This window comes from Podarcis pityusensis (assembly GCF_964106645.2).
Source record: "Podarcis pityusensis genome assembly, chromosome: 2".
Lineage (NCBI taxonomy): Eukaryota > Metazoa > Chordata > Lepidosauria > Squamata > Lacertidae > Podarcis > Podarcis pityusensis.
The window spans coordinates 89,799,634-89,820,813 of record NC_138029.1 but is presented as its reverse complement, the minus strand read 5'-3'; the positions used below and the strand labels follow the sequence as shown (position 1 = coordinate 89,820,813).

Below are 21,180 nucleotides of genomic sequence, written 5' to 3'. Positions count from 1 at the left end.
TGGCTGTGCTGGAGGCAGAGAGGGCCATTATGTCTTAAACATACATACATACATACATAATTTTATTTATTTCCCACCTTTCCATAGTTCAAACATGCTCAAGGCAGATTACAACATGGAAAAATATGTAATGATAACATAACAAAAGTAGTCATAAACAATAAATAAAACATGAAAAATACACAACCAAACTGAAAAAAATTCACATAAATCACAATAATATATGTAATAAAGATCCAAAAAAGAGCATTAACAACACCAACACCCCCCACAGCCAAAATCCCTCAAACAACAACCCAGCCCAAGAGTCAATTCAGCAGCCTCAGCTACATATTTGTAGCTGGAGTCAGTTAGGGCCCCATGCCCCCATGCGAGGTGGAAAAGGCCTACAAGGCAGAGAACAAGTTTTCCAGGACTCACAGGCAAGTTATCTTATCCTTGTAACACTAAACCATGACTTAGTGCTACATGCAGGCTTGTGTGCCATCTGGAGCCAACTGCTTGCCTGCACTTTTAGTTTCCATTTTCAGCTTGTGGCCCATTTGAATCTAGACCAGGCTTCCTCAAACTCGGCCCTCCAGATGTTTTTGGCCTACAACTCCCATGATCCCTAGCTAGCAGGACCAGTGGTCAGGGATGATGGGAATTCTAGTCTCAAAAACATCTGGAGGGCCGAGTTTGAGGAAGCCTAATCTAGACTGTGTTGCCCACATCACACCAGAAGGTTGAGCTGCCCCACTCACCCACCAATGCATAGTCCTCGTGTTTAAATATGTTTGTTCATGTTGCTGTCTCATCAGCAAATTGTAGGAGGGTATGTCCATGTAGGGTTTGTGGAGAACATCTATAAATAATATGGTTTCTAGTTTGGAATTCCAATGGATTTTGTTAGTATTATTATCATTTAGATAGTTGTGACTTGACAGAGGGTAAAGGAAGAAGTGGTAGGAAACAGGCAAAGATGGCACAGCAAATAGCACTAGCTCTTAAGTAAGGCATAAAACAAGATGGAAGGGTAAGGGAAAACACCTGGCATTTTTAAATAAGACAGTTCCAACTCACCTCTCTTTTTGAAGGGTTGGTCTGCATGGCTTTTAAATGCAGCCTCCTTCTGTTCCTCCAGTCCTCTTCTTGGCATAATTATGCTTGCATCTACATTGCTGTATTAAAATTCCCAGCCCATGTTTCAAAGCACATCCTTGCTCTGCACTACAGAAGTAGCTGAATTGTTCAAGAAGAACATATAGCTATAGTGATCAGTCTCTAGAGCAAGGTTGCCAGACATCCCTAGTCCTGAAGGGTTTGACTCTCTTGTCACTCTCTCACTGTTACATATATCACCACTCTGAAAATCATAAAAGCTTTAGCCGTTGCTTTTGTTGAAAAAAGACAGAAAGAAAAATGATACAAATATATGTACCAGGGGCTGTGTGCTATCCATTTCAGATTCTGAGCTTAAGAACCTTTAATTCGGAACTCCTCTTTTCAGCAACTGTTTTTGTTTTGTTCCTTTGTTTGGATTGTTTTTAATAAAAATGGATCAAGGATGGTGGAATTAATGGGAAGGTGGTTTTAAGTGGGGCGGAAGATGAACGGAAACTAAGGCAGGGAGTGGAGAGAAACAAACAGCTGAACAGGATATGGAAGACTTGATTTATTGGTTAGTGAAAGTCACGACTTGTCTTCCTTTCCCTCTAACTTCTTACTTGTCAAGATATAACATTAGCAGACCTCCAGTATTTTCTCCATAATCGAAGTCTAAATACATTTTGGAAAAACTCAGGATGCCAAATTATGTGCTGAATATGAGATTCTGAAGAGTGGAGCCACAATCTCACACTTACCAAGTTACATATATGGCCCTCTAAATTTTGACTGTGATTTATAGAATAAAAGTCTTTTTGAGTTTACTTCTCTTTTACAGTATTAGTATTCCACCAAAAGAAACGTCATTAGAAGTTAAGAAATCAACTGCTTCTGAAAGACCTGCCCTTCAAAGACAGAGCTTCACTGGCCAATTCAACTTAACAAATGAAAGCAGGGGCTCTTTACAAGCCACCAAAATATAAATCAACTTGTCTCCTTAGGATATACAAGAGTAAACCTATCACTTACTGAAAAGGAAAAGCAAGGGAGAGAGCTCTTAAGTGTAATTAGGCATAAAACATGTTTAAGAACTCAAGCCAGCAGCCTAAACAGTAGCAACCTAGGTCCATGGAGGCTTTGAAAGAAGCAGAATGGCATCTCCCAAGAGGTGGATTATGCATAAAAGGAGAACAGCAGTTTGAACATACACAAGTTGTTTCAGGCAATTAGACAGCAGATTGGAAAGGAGTGATATGTGATATTGGCAGAGCTGCAGTGAATACGAGTGAATGATGATAAAGTACAGCCTGATACTTCATGTGTGCAAAGGGCACACCTGTGCTGCAATCTCATTAAGAACTATCTTGTCTGTTCTCAAAGCACCCCAAAGCTAACATGGAGCAGGATGAGCTTGTTAGAGGTTTGAGTCAGCTTCTAGCTGTTTGGCATCCATCTGTCTTGGGAGACAATGGAGCAGTGCACCTTTGGGGGTAAAGTGATAAGGGTACCAAGTAGGCAAATGTGGTACAGTTATCAGAGAGCTGGACTAGAATGAGGGAGACTCAGGTTGAAAATCTCACTCCACCATTAAGTTCACTGGGTGACCTTGCACAATTTTCTCTCACAGCCTAACCTGCTCCACAGGGTTGATTTGAGGATAAGATTGGGGGAAACTATATATACTACCTTGAAGGAAAAGTGAGATATAAATGTATATGCCTACTGGATTCCAGCTTCCAAACAGATGGGAAGCTCTCATTTATAGTTCATGTGGTCACTCTATTAGAGGCAGCTGTAATCCTGTTGAGGCTTTCTCTATGAAAATGGCTTGGAGTTACTTTCATTGGTTCTGCTCAAACAGTAGCTTGTGTGTTTGTGTTTGCACACGTTTGCACACGTTTGTATTTGTAGTGGGTGTGAAGACTGGTGCAACAAGAAAGTCATTTTAAATTGTGAGGGCAAAGGGAGAAAACACTTATTTGAAGCTATGCCTTTACATTAATATATCTTTCCGATTTCTGTTATAAAATTTACCTCAGACATATGCCAAAAGACACTAACCCACTTGAAGGATGAACTAATGAAAGCAACAAAAGATGATTGTGCATAGTATATACTTTATGTTGATTATAAGGCAATTTCTTGTTTTTTAAAAAGCCAGTATCAAATTACAATCTATTCAACTTCTGATTTTTTAAAAATAGTCTTTTAAATCTCCCATGTTATAAACAGAAGAAATAATCAGTACAGTGGAACCTTGGGTTGTGAACGTGATCCGTGTGCGATGCACGTTCACAACCTGCAGCATTCGCAACCCGCAGCACCGCGTCTGCGCACATGCGGGTTGCGATTTGGTGTTGCTGACCAAGCGCCGAAACCCAAAAATAACCAGTTCCAGTACTTCCAGGTTTGGCACAGTGCGCAACCAAAATCGTGTAACCTGAAGTGTCTGTAACCCGAGGTACCACTGTATCTTGCTTTAAATAACTTCTCAAAGGCAAGTACAAAGAAAGCCAATCTGAAGCCTTTGCATACAGATTATCTCAGGTGCAGCTTGTAACTGAATTTTCAACTGCAGAAAGACATTCTTTACCAAGCCTTCCAGTCAAAACAAAGTGGGTATTTGGTTTCCACAGTGCTCAACAACCCTGTTCTACACAACAATGCAACTAATAATGTAGTTGACATATACTGGACATTCATATCATGTCACTCAACCAAGGTTTTACATTAAGATTAATGGCAAAAATATTCAACTGAGGCCAATGGATCTGCCTTTTAATAGTGACAATTAGGGCTTTACTAAATTTCCAACATAATTACTACCCATTATATATAAACAACATTTCTTCCAGCTTGCAATTGAATTGCAGGGATCTTGTATTTTCCCAGCCCTGGGGTTTTGTTCCTAGGAAGAAGTGACTTTCTCCAAGCTGCATATCCTTTGCTTCTCCAATTCTGTGCGGGCATGTTACATTGGCACTTGTCATTAATGACATCACAGCAATACCCAGGGAATAACAGCCACCTCTCCCTCCAGCAAGCTTACATCATTTTATGAACTTTTTGAAAAGTTTACATACTTGTTGGCTATGAATTGCTACACTGGGTTAACACAGCACTTCCCAGAGTTAGTTTAAAACAAAGCTTCAACTAGGTCATCATTTCAAAAATACTTAGAGGAGTAAAAGTTTTTGAAATGTTGTTAAGAATGTAGGAGCAGCAGCCCAAAAGCCCAACGTCCTGTTCTCACAGAGTCCAGACAGATGCCTATGGTAAGTCTCAAAGCAGGAACTGAGAGCACCAGCACTCTCCCCATTTGTGATTCTCAGCACATGAGAGGCATACTTCCTCCAACAATGGAGGTAAAACAGGCATTGTGGCTAGTAGCTATTGATAACCTTCTCCTCCCTGGAATAGTTGAATCCTCTTATAAAGCCATCCAAGTGGTGTCTGTGCATTCATTCTATTTCATATAAAAATACTAGTCTTCCCACATTATGAGGGAACGTGGTGCTGTGTTAATCAGAGCTAAAATACACCACAAAGGATATAAGACCAACTTGGGCCCCACATCTATTTATTGTGGAGGAATGCCTTATTATGTAGTGGACAGTTTATCCACCATGTGGTCCTCTGAAGGCCCATGTCCAAAACCGATTCCCATTTTGGAGGGCTGTTCTAGTTTGCAATGAGACTTTTGCCATTTGCCCTTCCAACATTATTAGTGCCCCTCTGTGAACAGCCATGGAATTATCTTAAGTCTGTTGAAGCTCCCTCACACTTTAAACAACAGTTATGTCTGCTGCAGGAAATACCACCTCTGATACAGCAGGACAAACAGAAAGAAGCCAAAATAAAAAAATCCTTCCAGTAGCACCTTTAAGACCAACTAAGTTTAACTTAGTTGGTCTTAAAGGTGCTACTGGAAGGATTTTTTTATTTCGACTATGGCAGACCAACACGGCTACCTATCTGTAGAAAGAAGCCAGACATTCTCTCTCAGCCTAATCTACCTAACAGTTGTTGTGAGGATAAAAGGGTGAGGGTCCATGCACTCGCTTGGAAGTTCTTGGAGAATAGGCAGGAAATAAACATGATAAATGAAATGTACTGGAATGTACCTACCATTAAAAATCTACACGTCTGATGTAGAAAAGGCTGGTGTAGTTCGGACAAATGCTACTGTTCTATGAAATGCCCCTTAGGCTCTCAGTATTGGTAGGCACATTTGCTCATCTATGCCCATCACTATAAGCTCTCACTAAATCTACTTGCAAAAGTTGTACTATTGAACCTGTATTGTGATGTTAGTCTACCACTACAGCACACAAGGAAAACAGTAATTTGAAGAGGCTATGAAAGCAGCTGTGATTGCAGCACCCTATGTTTAATGCATGATTTCTGTCTGTGCATATTTTGTTTTCTTGTGATATAATTTGTTCCTCTCTTCCATTTGGAAGGGCTTTAAGAGATAGCTTGAGGCTACACCACTTCTTAGAGATGTCATAAGCAATTATTTATATCTAATACTCAGCCACAAAAGTGTAATCAAGTCTCAATAAAGATGCATTACTGGCACACTATGTGCGATCCCTGTGCATGAGAATGTTTAGAGTGTATTTTTAGCAGAACTATGGTTAACTCTGCATAATACCACATTTTCTCATTCGATTAAATGGTATTATGAAATGAAGACATGCAATAGAATCCATCAATCCTCTTGGATTTTCAGGGTAAAGAAGACCTGGTGCTCAAATAATTTCCAAGGGGTGGTTGTGTTTGTCTGTTGCAGTAAAACTAAGAGTCCAGCGGCATCGGACGAAGTGGACTATAGTCCATGCAAAGTTACATCATAATAAATCTTAAGCCTTTAAGATGCAACAAGGTTCATTCTGTTCAAATGTATTTCCCAGTTTAAGTCTTCACTTTTGGGGGGGTGGGGTGGGGGGGCTGAACTCCATGATATCTCCTGGAGAGCAACTAAAAAGCACCAGATGTTGTAAACTTTCCCTACAATAGGGCTGCCATACATCCGGATATTCCCAGACATCACCAAGATTTCAAAGGCAGAGTTGACATCCGGGGGGGGGGGGGGATTTCCGAAATGTGGCGCTTTGCCCTGGATCTTAGGCAAGCCAAGAGAAAAATTCTGGTCAACAATTGTTGGGGTGTCCTGGTTTTTACTTTTTCAAATATGGCAACCCTACCTTACAGGGGAGTTTCTCCAGCTTTTTGCTCATTTTGGTTGCCTTCTCTTCCAGCTCTACAATATCCTTTTTAGGTGCAGCAACAAGAACTGTATACAGCATTCCTAGTGTAGTAGCAACCATATTATTTTTTTAAAGGTATTATTATATTCAATGTTTTATTTGCAATCCCTTTCCTAATTACCCCTAACATGGAATTTGCCTTTCTCACAGCTGTTGCACTTGATGGAATATAACTCTCAAGCTGAAAAGGCTTTCCACCTTTTCATACCTGTCCTACTCAATTTATGTGCCATCTGAACGCAAGGATTTTGGCCCCCACCTCATCTAGAGGACTTTTGTTCATAGCTATATGTGACTAGCTATTTAGAACACAACAATTTATTGTTGATTTTTATGTTATTATGTTTCAAGGAGTTTTGAATTTTGGGGAAAACAGTTTTTAAAGGCTATATTTTGTTTCAAAGTACCAGAAATTCATTCCTTTTGAATATAATTCCTTTTGTACCATGGTGGTTAATACGGGTTGCAAAAGTGTTTGTACATAGTTAAGTCTTCAGATATGTTTGAAGGGTGGTGGGAGCTACTGCTACTAAATTATGGAGTGCAAATTAGAACACAGTATCTATTCTGGTTATTTCTTTTACACATTAAGTTGCTTAAAAGGAAACATTCTAAAACTAAAACCAGTCATAGTTTCAAAGAATAAACTGGCTGCATGCTACAAAGTATCTGTGCTGAGTATCAGAAGAAATAGGCTTTGCTTGGAAAGTAAGACAATTTGCAAAAAGCAATCCAGAAAAATAAAATATACCGTATTTTTCGCACCATAGGACGCACTTTTTCCCTCCCAAAAAGCAGGGGGAAATGTGTGTGCGTCCTATGGAGCGAATGCAGGGGGGAGGCAGGCGGGAAAAGCCCTCAAGAGCCGCACACAAGCTTCGTGCGCTCTTTTCTCCAGGAGGGAGAAGGGACTGACTGGCCGCATCAGTCCCTTCTCCCTCCTGGGGGAAAAGCCTCCAAGAGCGGCGCCCTCTTTAAAGGCTGTGCGGCTCCTGCAGGCTTTTCTACGAGGTGGGGGAATCCCAGAAAAGCCAGGAGAAGCCGCGCAGCCCCTTTAAAGAGCGCACGGCTTCTGCGGGAGGTGGGGGAAGCTGCAGCAGATTCCCTCCTCCCGGGCTCCCTTTGAAGTGGCAATGTGGGAGGGGAGCAGCTTACACTCGTGTAAGCAGCTCCTCTCCCACTTTCCTCCTTCAAAGCAACTACGGAGGAGGGAAGGAAGGGGACCATGGATCCTCCGCTGCTAGAGGCTGCAGCGGATTCCCTCCTCCGTGATTGCTTTGAAGCGGCAATGTGGGAGGGGAGCAGCTTACATTCGTGTAAGCAGCTCCTCTCCCACTTTCCTCCTTCAAAGCAACTACGGAGGAGGGAAGGAAGGGGACCATGGATCCTCCGCTGCTAGAGGCTGCAGCGGATTCCCTCCTCCGTGATTGCTTTGAAGCGGCAATGTGGGAGGGGAGCAGCTTACACTCGTGTAAGCAGCTCCTCTCCCACTTTCCTCCTTCAAAGCAACTACGGAGGAGGGAAGGAAGGGGACCATGGATCCTCCACTGCTTGCGGCTGCAGCAGATTCCCTCCTCCTGGGCTCCCTTTGAAGCAGCAAAGCGGGAGGGGAGCAGCTTACACTCATGTAAGCAGCTCCTCTCCCACTTTCCTGCTTCAAAGTGGAGGGAATCCACTGCAGTTGCGAGCAGAGGATCCATGGCTCCGCTTCCTTCCCTCGAAGCAGGGTGCGGGGGTGCAGGGGGGAAAGAGGGCAGGAAATAGATGCCGGGCAGGAAGACATAACCACACTTTGACCACTGAAAGTCCACCCCAGCCTCCCCAGATTTCCACTGAGACGGCCAGGCTCATCTCGATGGCCATAAGTCAGGCTTAGCATTATTAACTGGACTTAGATAAGCCATGGTTCCCCTTCCTACCCTCCTCTGAGGCTCAGTTTAAAGCAGCAAAGCGGACAGGAGCCGCCCGCTTTGCTGCTTTAAATAGTTTAGTGCAACATTTGATTCAGAATATTTTTTTCCGTATTTTCCTCCTCTAAAAACTAGGTGCGCCCTATGGTCAGGTGCGCCCTATGGAGCGAAAAATACGGTAGTAACCTAAAATTGTGCACACTGCAAATTATGCCAAGCAAGCCACATACACCATGGACATCATATGTAATTACATTCTAAACTGCAATCTTTCCAAACACCTAACAAAAGTACTATTCGTGTAATTTCAGAAGAAGAGGTTGTGAAGAAAAAGCCTGGTATCTGGCCACTCCATTTCCATCTACCAGAAGGTATCCACAGTGAGTCACAGATACAACAAAAATGGGCCTTCAGCAAGAGTAAGGATACGTATTTAGCAATCTGGGTTGCAATAGCAACCTGTAATAGCAACCTAATCTCCATGCAGCCTGATCTAAGATTGTGTGATCAACAATATTTGTAATATTATTTGAAAGCACTGGCAGTTAGTAGTGGATATTCTGGGTGAAAAGTTTGCTGATTGCACATAAAAGAACAAGCGATCTTAAAAGATTTGTTGATCCACAAGTGCAAGACTCTGTGGATATCATCTGTCTGGATACCACACTTATTACAAATATCAGTAAATGGTAGATGTTTATGAATAGAGTAGATAGCAAATCTTACATCATTCAACACTTTTGAAACCTTTGCACATGTAGCAGCACACATGAGGTGTATGTTATCAAGATCCCTTGCAAATATTTTTTTACGTAAGTCAAACTCAAAGGATCACTCAAGAAACATATAGGTAAGCATCTGAGTAGCACACATAATTTTTAAAATAGTGAATCATTTTGTGCAATAAGATCACTGTGCTGGAACATTTTCATTGTTTTGTGGGGAGATGGCCAAGGACAGAAAGAAAATTTGATGACAAAAAGTTGCAAGGAACATTATCTGAGCAGCAGGTATTCAATGTCTTCATTTAGACCATTAGCAGAAACTAACTATATGTTTTGCATACAGTTTGTTTCCACTAATGGTCTAAATGAGGACCCTGAGTATCTGTCACTTTTTAAATTTCCTCTATGACAATTTTCATAAAGTGAACTTAGACCATAGCATTTCTGGGCAGCTACAGTCAGACACAGAACTTCAGTTATTAACAGCCTACTATACATCAGTTTCATGATGTGTAGAATAAAATGCAATCAAGCATTTTTTGAAAAAGAGCTTCATCCCATGATCGAATCCATAATTCCCGTGTTTTTCACCAACTTATTTATTTATTATATTTATATCTCACCTTTCCTCCAAGAAGAAAGTGAATCTTAGATAGGTAATCAGACAGGGATGTTTTTAGAAAGCAAAATCACTCCCAGTTGCTACATTGTCACTGGTTATGACACGGTATTTCTTCTTTTAAGTCTTTTGTGCTTAAACGCAAAAGAGATTCAGATTGCTTAACTCAGGGGTAGGCAACCTAAGGCCCGTGGGCCAGATGCAGCCCAATTGCCTTCTCAATCCAGCCCGTGGACGGTCTGGGAATCAGTGTGTTTTTACATGAGTAGAATGTGTGCTTTTATTTAAAATGCATCTCTGGGTTATTTGTGGGGCATAGGAATTCGTTCATTTTTCCCCCTTCAAAATATAGTCCAGCCCACCACATGGTCTGAGGGACGGTGGACTGGCCCACAGCTGAAAAAGGTTGCTGACCCCTGGCTTAACTTCTATTTAGGGTTAATTACAGGAAAACAGAAAACCAGTTTGCGGACAACCCATAAGGCAGGAAATAAGGTGAGAGGTGGATAATGGAAAAGCATGAGCTAGGAAAAAAACCAGCTGTCACAAAAGAGAATTCCAGTCTTGATTGCATTTAGATAAAAAACCTGCAACAGAATTAAGTATTGTCAAAATTTTCCAGTATGTGAACTGAAATGAAGAATTGGATTTCAAACAATCAAATCTCAAACAATTCGATGTGGCCTCTACTCCCTTGTCTGTGTCAATTACTCTTTGTAATTCAGAGAATACTGAACAATGAACAAGCCCAGGAAAGGACTGAATATGCACTTTGTATAGAAATAATAGCTTCATAATGTAAACATTTACTACTATTTATAGTAGCACAAAATGCAATTATACTAACTTCCCTCTTCTGGAAAGAAAGATGCAATTCAATAGCCTCCAAAAGAGTTTTGGAGAAGAAAAGACAAACTTCATGTTCACAACACAATCCTAAAAAGCTATAACCATCACAGATAAAAGTACATTTCTTTACGCTATCATTCAAATGGCACCTCAAAGAACAGTCATTCAAAGGTCTTTATAAGCATTCCTTGATGATGATGATGATGCTGATGCTTGTAAGCCATATGTAAAACTGTCATTCTAGTTAACAGAATATTTACTTTTCATGAAACAAATGCTGTTTTAGCAGCTTTGTATATATGCCACAGTATATGTAAAGCACAGAGATTGCAACTGTGCTTATTACACTTGAATCAATTTTACAAAGACAAAGCAGATGAGGAACGGTTCTATTTGCTGAAGTATTAACCTCAGTTAATTATCAACCTACTAAATCATTACAAAGTGCCAATGGAAAAATCTCACTGGAAAAAACCTGTACTTCTTAGGATACAAGGAGAGAGGGGGAGTGTGAAGTATATAAGTAGGTATTAGTGTGCAGTCCAAATGCGAAACAATTAAAAGAGCACTAAATCCAAAAATACAAGGAAATAAATGTGCAGTTACCTCAATTCAGAGCAACCATCCATTTCCTTTACTGCACTTAAAAGTATGAAAGCTATTTACATACAACTACAATCATTTCAATAAATTGAAGAATTTGAATTTAATATAAATTGAAGAATAAATCAGTTGCTCCCACTGATTAATCTGACACTAAGAGAGGTATTAATATGCAACTGAAAAGATATAAATGTTACTACGACAACAACAACCTCCAAGTCCATTTGCTATACATACACCTATAGCATTCTACCAGGTAAGGAATACTAGGTTTACTGCAAACAAAAAGCTTAAAAAAATTGTCTGCCTCCTTTCCATAGTTCAAACCTTGCTCAAGGAGGTTTACAACATAAAAAATACATAATTACAAACATAACAAAAATAGTCGTAAACAATAAACAAACATCAAAAAGTGCATGACCAAACTGAGCAATTTCCACATAAATAATAAGATGTAAGATAAATATACGAAAATGTGGTGGTAGGGTGGCAATGGGTAAGGCTGGGCAAGCCACAGCTACTTGTTGCTGCCGCCAGTGATAGTCCCATTGGCAGCCTGGGCCTGAGTCTGCAAGGTGCAGGGTACAATCCACCCCAACACCTAGTGGATGTTGATGAAGGTCACAGGGCCCATCGACAGCATTGGCCCAGCTCTGCAAGGCACGAGGTGACATCCTAGCCGAGCAGGGTCATTTGGTGCTGCTGACTTGCATCTACTAAATAATGAAGTGTCTGCTCAGAAGAAAGCCACACTGTGTTCAGTGGGCCTTACTCCCAGGTAAGCGAGTGTAGGGCTATGGTGCTTTATATAGGCATCCAAGGCTCCTCCGGATGACAAAAGCCTGCCCCCCCCAACAAAAATCCTGGCTACACCCATGTGCGTTTAACAATATATCGCTGCACGATGCTGGGTAAAAATCGTTATCGTGGTGTGATTTCAAAACCGATTTTTGCCATTATATTGAAAATTTGCATAGCGGTAAAACAGATAATAAAATTTGTGATGTTATCATGCAAAAATGACGAAAAATAGTTGGGAAGAGGCAAAGGATGGGGCCGTGGACCCCTAGAGGTCCCCATTGGTCTTACGTGAACAGTTCCATACAAGCTAGAATTGACATTCAAGAAATAGCTGTGTCTCATCTCAACAGAACAAAATTCCATATGCAGTGATTCTTTATGCTGCGCAAGTGGCCTAGAAGTTTGAAGCTGCCAGCTAAAAATATTTTCTTAAACTCTGTATGGAAGTATCACAAGATTCCTGAGCTGATAAGAGGTACTGAATGCCACTGATGAAATCACTCCTATTTAAAAAAAGGAATTGTTGAGGACAAGAGCATCAGACACATTCTAGAACCTTTATGCCCCTGGTGTTTGACAAAAAGAGAACCAGTGTGGCATAATGGTTAGTGTTGGACTAGGACCTGGGAAAGCAGGGTTCAAAACCCCACTCAGCCATGAAGCTCACTGAGTGACCTTAGGCCAGACACCATCTCTTAGCCTAATCTACTTCACAATGTTTTTGTGAGGATGAACCTTGAAATCCTTGGAAGATAAAGGTTGTATATAAATGTAATAAATAAATAATAATAATAATAATAATAATAATAATTAATAATAATAAAAAACCAACAGGCATTTCTCATGTTTATTATTCTGAAGGAACAGAGCAGGAAATGCCACACAATGTCTACGATCAAGAATAGTTGAAGTAAGTCCCTGAATGCCAAATTGTATTTGGGAGCCGGATGTATGAAGCCTGCTGTTTTCCCAAAATGAGGGTGAATTATGCTGTAACCACCAGTTCTCCCACAAATGGCCTTAAATACATCAGAACCAAGAAAGATGTCAAGGAGACAGCTGAACTGGAAGTGATCTAGCCAGCTGGCCCCTCCCTGCATCTTGCTCATAGTTTTTAATCATAGTTTTAGCGTAATATGTTAAAATTTCCAAGTAAAAGTTATTCCTTGTCTTTAATACTACTACTATCCTACATAGTGTATACCTCCAGTGGGAAAGGAAAAACAACAGATCATATACCCCAGGTAGACAGGGAGTGCACTTTAACATCTGCTGCCTGCCTGTAACTCTGTATGACAAATTAATAACACTGTGTATATATTTCATACATTGCCCTGGAAAGAGACATGATTTGTGAACTTTCTAGTCTCTCCAAGGATTTAGTTCTGCTTTCTTTTACAATTTAAAATTCACATCCAGGGATGGCTCAAAGGGAAAAACTGGTGGTATCCAATTGGTGACCTTCAGTGAGGGAGACAATTTTTGATCATTCTTCTACCCCTGCCCCTACCCCATTCCCTTCCCCACCCCTGCAAAAAAAAAAAAAGAGAGCCTGCTCTGGAAGGTCTGGAAAGAGATGAAGCATCTCAAAAATTTCCCTCCCTCCCTGTTCTGCCTTCCTTCAGCAGAGGGATATCTACCATATATTATCGTTTGTGTTTCTTCTCTTTTGGAGATCACTTGGAGCTGACTAAGATTGTCTTCCATGAATGTGGTATTAACGGTGTGTCTGTAAGTGACTGTGAAGGCTGATTCTATGTTTAGGACAACCTCTGCCAACCAAACGCCTCCAGAATGATGTTTTGTATTACAACTCCCATCACTCCCAGCCAGAACAGTTAGTGAAGGCTGGTTTGGGGAAACACTGGATCTTGGTAATACACTTAACAGTATCTGAGATTTCCGCATCTAAGTTGACCCACTTTTATGCAAGAGCCGAATTGTTACATTCTTCCTTCTTTTGGCAGCCCTTGGCAGCGCTTGATACCCACTGCCCTAGGGCTGTGAGGGGGGCGTAAAATTTTGGCCTCCCTCCTCCCCTCCCATGGAACAAGGCAGAGTGCGGCCCATGGGTTCCATGTCCAAGTACTCTTGTGGCCCACCTTGTGGCTGGTATAAAAGTTGGACCACCCTGCTTTAAGAGAATGAAGAATACATAACAACTATGTATTTTAAAGTACTTGTTGCTGGGCCTGTTTGTAGAAATTGCCTCAAGCAAACACCTAATAAACCTCAAAAAATTCAGCTGTCTCAAGAGTACAGAAATGAAGCACCCCTGTGTATCGCTAAAGGTCAATCCAATTACTACGGGGACTTACAGGAAAGCATCCCACAGAGCTAAATAAGCTCATTGTCCCCAGAAGAATGGCTGGAACATCCCAAATCTAGATTCATATTCTTAGTACTGCGTATAAACTTTTGGGGACAAGTATTCACTCAGGAGAATAGCTCGTAAAGCTCTCTTTTATAGATAACTCACTTTTCATTCTAATTAAATGAACCAAAAGTTATGCCTCTGTGTTGTACTACAGTAACTCCTCTCTACACCCTCCCTCCTCCAAATAAAAACCCACAACTGGCAATCAGCTTATGAGGATGAACTGGTAGGCCAGGGCACACCATTCTGTCTACAGAAACTAGAAGCTGTTAGCTTGTGTTATTTTATTATACCTCATAGAAGTGATTACTTTGGGAGTGTATATGAACCATGATCTCACCCATCCTTATTATAAGATCCATTTGTCATTATACACCATTACTCAAAGCAACTTAAATTACTAAGTGTGATCTAATGTTACAAAAGGAGTAATAGGAGAATATCTTAAAGGACAAAGAATGAAGGAGTTTTTCCAGGAAAAATATTGAAGTGCTTCCCTAATCAGCTTAGCATTCATGACATACGCATTGCCAAGAAACATGTCCAAAAGACTGGTCATCTGACACTAACAAAGAAAAGGTCTATGTTCTTTAAGTCAGGGATACTTTAGAAAATACAAAAGCTACCGGGAGGCTGCTCTATGCAGTAAATCAGAGTAGGAACTGGCATTACATGCTGTTTGGTCACTTCTGCATGGTCTATAATGCTGTAGCAGCAAGCCATGTAGCATGAGCAACTTTGCAAGGAAAACAGTTCACTGCATGGAACAGATGTCATGGACAGGTGGTTTCAACTGACCTGCACATGGCAGCAGCTGTCAGACTAACAGCTGCAACTACTTCCCTAGTTAGGAAAGCCATCTACCATTTCATTTGTTAATATTTCATTAAGCTGGCAAAAACAATTACAATACTGCAAATGCTTGTCAGCAATTTTTTCTTCAAGGAGACAGGTGTTGCGTTACTGCATACACTGCAGTCTAGCCTATTTTTTAGCTCAACTCCCAAGGTAGAATTCATATGTCTAGTTCATTTGCCCATATGATTTCCATTTAAGGAGATAGTAGGGAGGAAACTTTTAAGACAAACATCAAATCAAATATTTGGTTTTTTAAGGGTTTTTCAGAAAAAGCTGTTTCCAGATCAGGGCATCTACCTAAAGTTTATTAGATCTGCACTACAACTAAGCATTCCATATACACACCATATACACAGTCTGGGTCCCCTACATGCTCCCAATGGATTAGCATAAAGGTAACCAAAGAAGCGCTTGCCTACAAAGTGGAAGGGTTTGCATTACAAGGACTAAGCATAGGTGTGCTTCCTCTTCCTTTTCTGACACACCCGCAAGGACATGATCAGAAACTTTCACTTCTGTTTTAGACTACCAACAGTTTGATGCAACAAAGTTTGCCACAATTTTGTGTAACTACAAGTACTTTTTGCTGAACCTTCTCAAATCATGGTTTGAAGCTAGTGGTTTCAATCAACTATTAGATATTAACAACCACAGTTTGTCAGGTTTGGATGACCTGGCAAACTGTGTTAATCTAACAGAAGTGAAAGTTTCCAAATTCCTCCTTGCGGCTACACTGGAGGAAGAGAGAACATGTGAATTGGAGACACACCTATACTTAGTTTCATAAGTGTTTACGGTTTAGTACAATTTTGTTCCAGAATGGAAGGAAGGGGAAAGGAAGTGTCAACTATGTGGGTTGTTGAGTCTTACCTCCCTGACATTTCTGATAAGACGACACATATATTAAGAAGAAATAAATAAATAAAATCCATTGTGTTGTGGCATGACTGATGATCCCTTGCTTCCCAAAATGAGTTGCCTATTGTGATATTCACTCAGATGTTCCAAATTATCCTACCTATATAGTTCAGGCAGGTTATGAAATAAACTATTTTTACCCTTAGCTATTCAGATGATAATGCCTTCTCAGGATTCTAGTTCAGCCAAAATCAGGAGAGGGACTTGGGTTTGTCCACTCCCTTCCTGTGCCCCACCCAGCTAGGGGAAAGCACTGAGCTGAGATATAACTTTTTCCCATAGCAAAGAGGGGAGGGGAGTCCAATGCCAGCAACACATTAAATGAAATGCTTAAGACAACTAATATTGAATACACTACAACTGCTATATAAAATAGGTGGTCAGATGTTCTGCTAAATGAACTGTTCTAGTTATAAAAGCAATTTCCATGAGCTCTCTAAGGCCATTTTAAACTTTAGACTGACCCCCCATCCCACCTTCACCCAAAGTTTGAGATTATTTTTCTGGACAGCTTTCAGTAGCCCTTGAGTAACTTCATTTTTTTTAAACTCTGTTATAAAAATAATTGACTGTTTTGTATAAAAATGCTGAATCATATTAATATACTAAGGAATATACCTGACTTCCCGGGAGCTTAAGCACAGTTAAGCAATTTGGAGCATTACTTCTGTAGTCCAACTTGTTTTCATGATATAAAAGTAGTAAGAACAAATTGGGGGGAGGGGCGATATCACCAATCAGAAGTTAAGCAAATTTAATTTATACTCATATTGCAAATTCATTACTCCCATCTCCACTTTTCTGAATTTGTCTGTGACTGGAAGTACAGTGGTACCTCGGGTTACAGACGCTTCAGGTTACAGACTCCACTAACCCAGAAATAGTACCTTGGGTTAAGAACTTTGCTTTGGGATGAGAACAGAAATCGGGCTCCGGTGGCACGGCAGCAGCAGGAGGCCCCATTAGCTAAAGTGGTACCTCAGGTTAAGAACAGTTTCATGTTAAGAATGGACCTCCTGAACGAATTAAGTTCTTAACCCAAGGTTAGTAACTGTAGTAAGCTCTAGCATTTTTGACTAAACGACTAAACAACAACAAACTGTGATTAAACTGTTAACTTAAGACTAATGGGAGGTAAGGCAAAAAGAGTGCTACACTAGAAAGGCCATACATGTAGCCATATCCTATTAGTAGTATTTTTCCTACTGCAAAATATTCCTTGGCTACCAGGAGTGTTGCTGTTGAAAGTGTTAATAACTATGCTCAAATTACTGACGCTGGTATAGTTGATGGTATGCTATAAGGGATAATTAGGTGCAACTGATTGTGTACATTCCTATGATCAGAGAACCTTTGAGCACTGAGATGTTCTCCCAGGCACTCTTGCATTAGGTTGGAACTGCTGCATTACCACATTATTGGCATTATTAGCAGCAAAGTCTTGCCCTGACACAGACTCAGGAAGGCAATATGATCTACTCCATACTGTATCATATGAACAGGGCACAAGGCTCTTGTACCTTGCAGTAACTGCAGACTGTAGATTCAATGTACATGTGAAATTCATTCACAGGGAAAATGCATTCCAAATTTGAAGAATCCTCAAACACTACCACTTACAAATCAGAAGGAGCAACCCTCAGATACCATCCAACTCACCACCCACCCATAGAAGCCCAAATTGTTTATGCACCAAAATCTGTGAGGGGGGGATCCATGGAGAGTGATAATGGGTATAGAATACATGACAGAAATGCATGTGTTCTGTACCCATTGAGAAATGCAGTTTAGATTGTTTTAAAAAGCAAATTTTTAGCCCTTATGACTGCACAGTATGGGGAACCATAATATTGGGATCAAATTATATAGAACCTTAAGGCCACAAACTGGCCTCCCTTGACTTAATGTAAGATTCAGAAGTCAGTGAGAATAGGTTTCTTTTGTGGAAGAACATAGCTACAGAAACCATGTGAAGTCGTTGCATGCCATTTTTTTTATTTAACAACAGTAGAGTCTTCATACAACTATTTGAACACACCCACTTCACATTCCCAATAATGCTCAAACAATGATCATCAGATTTTACAGCTTATTTCAGATGAGTGAGTGGACCTAGGCATAAAGCAATTTTAACTATTTCAATGATACTGCTTATTTCCCTTTGTAACAACACTAGGAAGAAAGGTTCGGTACTGATATGATCTATATGCTCAGATCCTCAGCATACTTTCTGGGATTACTTGCAAGTAAATAATTTAGCACTGGGGAAATAAAGTCACTGTGTGTGTGTGTGTGTGTGGACACATGCAAGGGGAGGGAGAAAAATAGGTCTGTTTCCAGTTGCCAAATCCCAATTTTTATATTGATATTTGATATGCTCATCGCTTTGCTATTTCAAAAATGCTGATGAACTCTGAAAAGGGTCATATGGAATGCCAGTTCATTGCAACACCCTAAAGCTTCCCAATAGACTGTCTGCAGGGAGTGCATTTTGACCTAAATGGAGCATTCAGCTGCTGATCACTGCATTTAACACAAAAAAGAAAGCCTTTACAGGCATTTTAGTGAAAGAGGTACAGAATAAGGGTTTGTTTCATTTTTTTCAATAAATCCAAACTGGGTATAAAGCTTGAGGCCCAAGACCCTATAATTCAGATGATGTCCACAGTATTTGATTCATAACTAAATTCTGTCTTATCCAAAAGGTATTTAAGGCCCTCATTTTATTCAGCTTTTAACCTTTTCTGATTTTTTTTAAAAGAGAAAGCAACTAAAGGATAGGTTTACAGAATAAACTTAACTACATGTCCAAATTTGGAAAAATATCCATTTTTCAAAAAGCCATCTTAACACACAAAAGAGATGGAAAATATTAAGCAGCAGAATTTCTTTAGAACAATTCCTTTGTTCTTCCTGACTAATACTTTTGAATAGGCAGCAGCAGCTTCCCTCTGTTTTGCTAGGTGGTTATCAGTCAAATACTATCCTATGCAGAAAGTCCATGTGTTCCATTCCACCTTGCTTTTTCCATTGAGCTCATATTGTGGTATATTAATATGAGTCTTGTTTCTTCTGTATCACACAAGTATGCTAGATATTAAAGCCAAAAGAGCAGCAGGCTCACCCGAGTCCATAGCTCTGGATTTGCAGAAAGGGGGGAAAACCCTGTCTGCCAGTGGACAATTTGCTCTAAAAAACCTTTGTGTCTGTTAGAGGGAAGAACAAAAGGCAGAGCTGCTTCCTCTCAATACACCAGACCCCCGCCCACCTCCTCCGTACAAGCAGAGATTTCTCTTCTACGAGAGAAATGTGATAATGATGACAGTCCCACAGATCTTGATGGCAGAAGTCACCTACCTTTGATAGCTGCCTCCTGAGGCTGAAGCGCTGGACCATGGTCACCTTTTTTCTCCAGACAAAGCAATCCACCAGGGGAACGGGAAGGGAAAAGCAAAGAGCAAAGAAGACAGACTGACAGCTGTCTAAAACTGTGTCAAGCAACACATCCTGCAGCCTACTAGACGGGCGAACTCCAAGGGGAACCCTCCCAGTCTTAAAACTTCAAATCAGTTCATTGTTCTTCCAAAAAACGAGCTTGTGAAACATGCAGGCAAAGACAGCGAGGGAATGAGAGGAGGGGCAGAATCCTGGAGCTGATCACCCTTGTGCCAAGCTTTTTTAACACTTCCTGTGAGTCAGCTGTGAAGGGTCCTGACAGATGGACCACCCCCCTCTCTAGATTCATTAGCTAAATGTTGCCGCGGAACCACCTGAGCCTTGGACGGGACTGACTCGCTGCTCTAGTTAATTCAGGGTGCGGTTAGCAGGCATGTGCCTGAAGTACCGGTAAGAGGGTAAACAGCCAAAACAATCCTCACTAAGATTTAAGCAGCCTCCCTCTTGTGGGTGTCAGCTTTATAAAAACACATGCAAGATCTACTCTTCTGCCCTTGTTGCAAAATGCAGCCTAGCTTGCTCAAGCCTCAGAGGGTAGGTGGGGGTGGGGAGATAGATGGTTAACAATGGCTCAGAGGAAGCAAGACTCTCTCCTACTCTGGGCTCAGCAGCTGCAGGGCTGTGCCTAGTACTACTGGCTACACATTTCCTCTTATTCACATGCTGAGGTCTCACCTCTTTGAGCGATCATCAGGTACAACCACACATACTACAGCAATGACATCAACTTTGCTCAACTCCAAAGCAAATTAGAGGTGTTTGCTTTGCTTCAAGGGGCTAAAAAAAGCAGCAAATGATTAACAAGAAACTGAGGTCTGTTGCAGCACTCACAAGAGCCCAGACAGCATCATGCCAGAGAAAATATTTAAAGAGGAGAATATTTTACCACCAGCTTAAATCTTTTCACTCTGTTGCTTCAAATTATACCTAACAAAAATCTCACTTGGAAAACTGAATTCAAGAACTGGAACTTTTGACTGATGTCTGTGCCCCAAAACTCTGTCTGCCCTTGAGGAAGTAAGAATACTGTGGCATTCACACCACTTGCAAGTGCCAAATTGCTAGACCAGAGACTGCAGACAGAACAGCAGAATGAGGTGCAGGTTACATTTCCAACTACTACACATGTGCATGTGCACGTCATCCAGAATTATTACAGCCTTTTTGGTTTTGCATGCACAGAGCACCCACATATAGTTCTGCTGCACTAGTTCAAGCAGGGTCATTTACTATGTGTTTGCTTAATAAGCCATCACACAATGGGGCCCAACCTAGTCTAGGCTTTAGGCACTGATGCAATACAAATAAAGGGTTTTCAAAGCTGGAAAGGATGACATTCTTAACTCATTCCCTGCCACCTCCAACATGTGTAGCTCAGAAGCTATGTTAAGAAACTCTGAATGGGTATGGAAGCTTATTACATGTGGTCTAAGAATTTGAAATCATTTAACTGAAACACATTGCATGTTCTAGAAATCTAGAATGAAAACAGCAAGGACAAATCTTAAAATATGGCTGAACTGCGTAGCCATTGTGACCATGCTAACCATACTTATTGCAAAGCATACCAAAGATCAAATATTAACTCTTCCAGAGTACAGTGGTACCTTAGGTTAAGAACTTAATTTGTTCTGGAGGTCCGTTCTTAACCTGAAACTGTTCTTAACCTGAAGCACCACTTTAGCTAACGGGGCCTCCTGCTGCT

General features: G+C 40.8%; 1 protein-coding gene across 4 annotated transcripts in view; it reads right to left on the bottom strand.

The window, feature by feature from the left end:
• TMCC1 (transmembrane and coiled-coil domain family 1) overlaps positions 1-21,180 on the bottom strand; it is a 106,614-nt gene that overhangs the window by 43,975 nt on the left and 41,459 nt on the right. Inside the window, exon 1 of one of the 4 annotated variants that reach the window (XM_080995528.1) lies at positions 19,377-19,801. The exons of the other annotated variants lie outside the window; for them this stretch is intronic. Coding sequence (XP_080851654.1) covers positions 19,377-19,415 — 39 coding nt within the window. The 5' untranslated portion in view covers positions 19,416-19,801. Of the gene's footprint in view, positions 1-19,376; positions 19,802-21,180 lie in introns of those variants that run through there. 4 annotated transcript variants of the gene reach the window in all.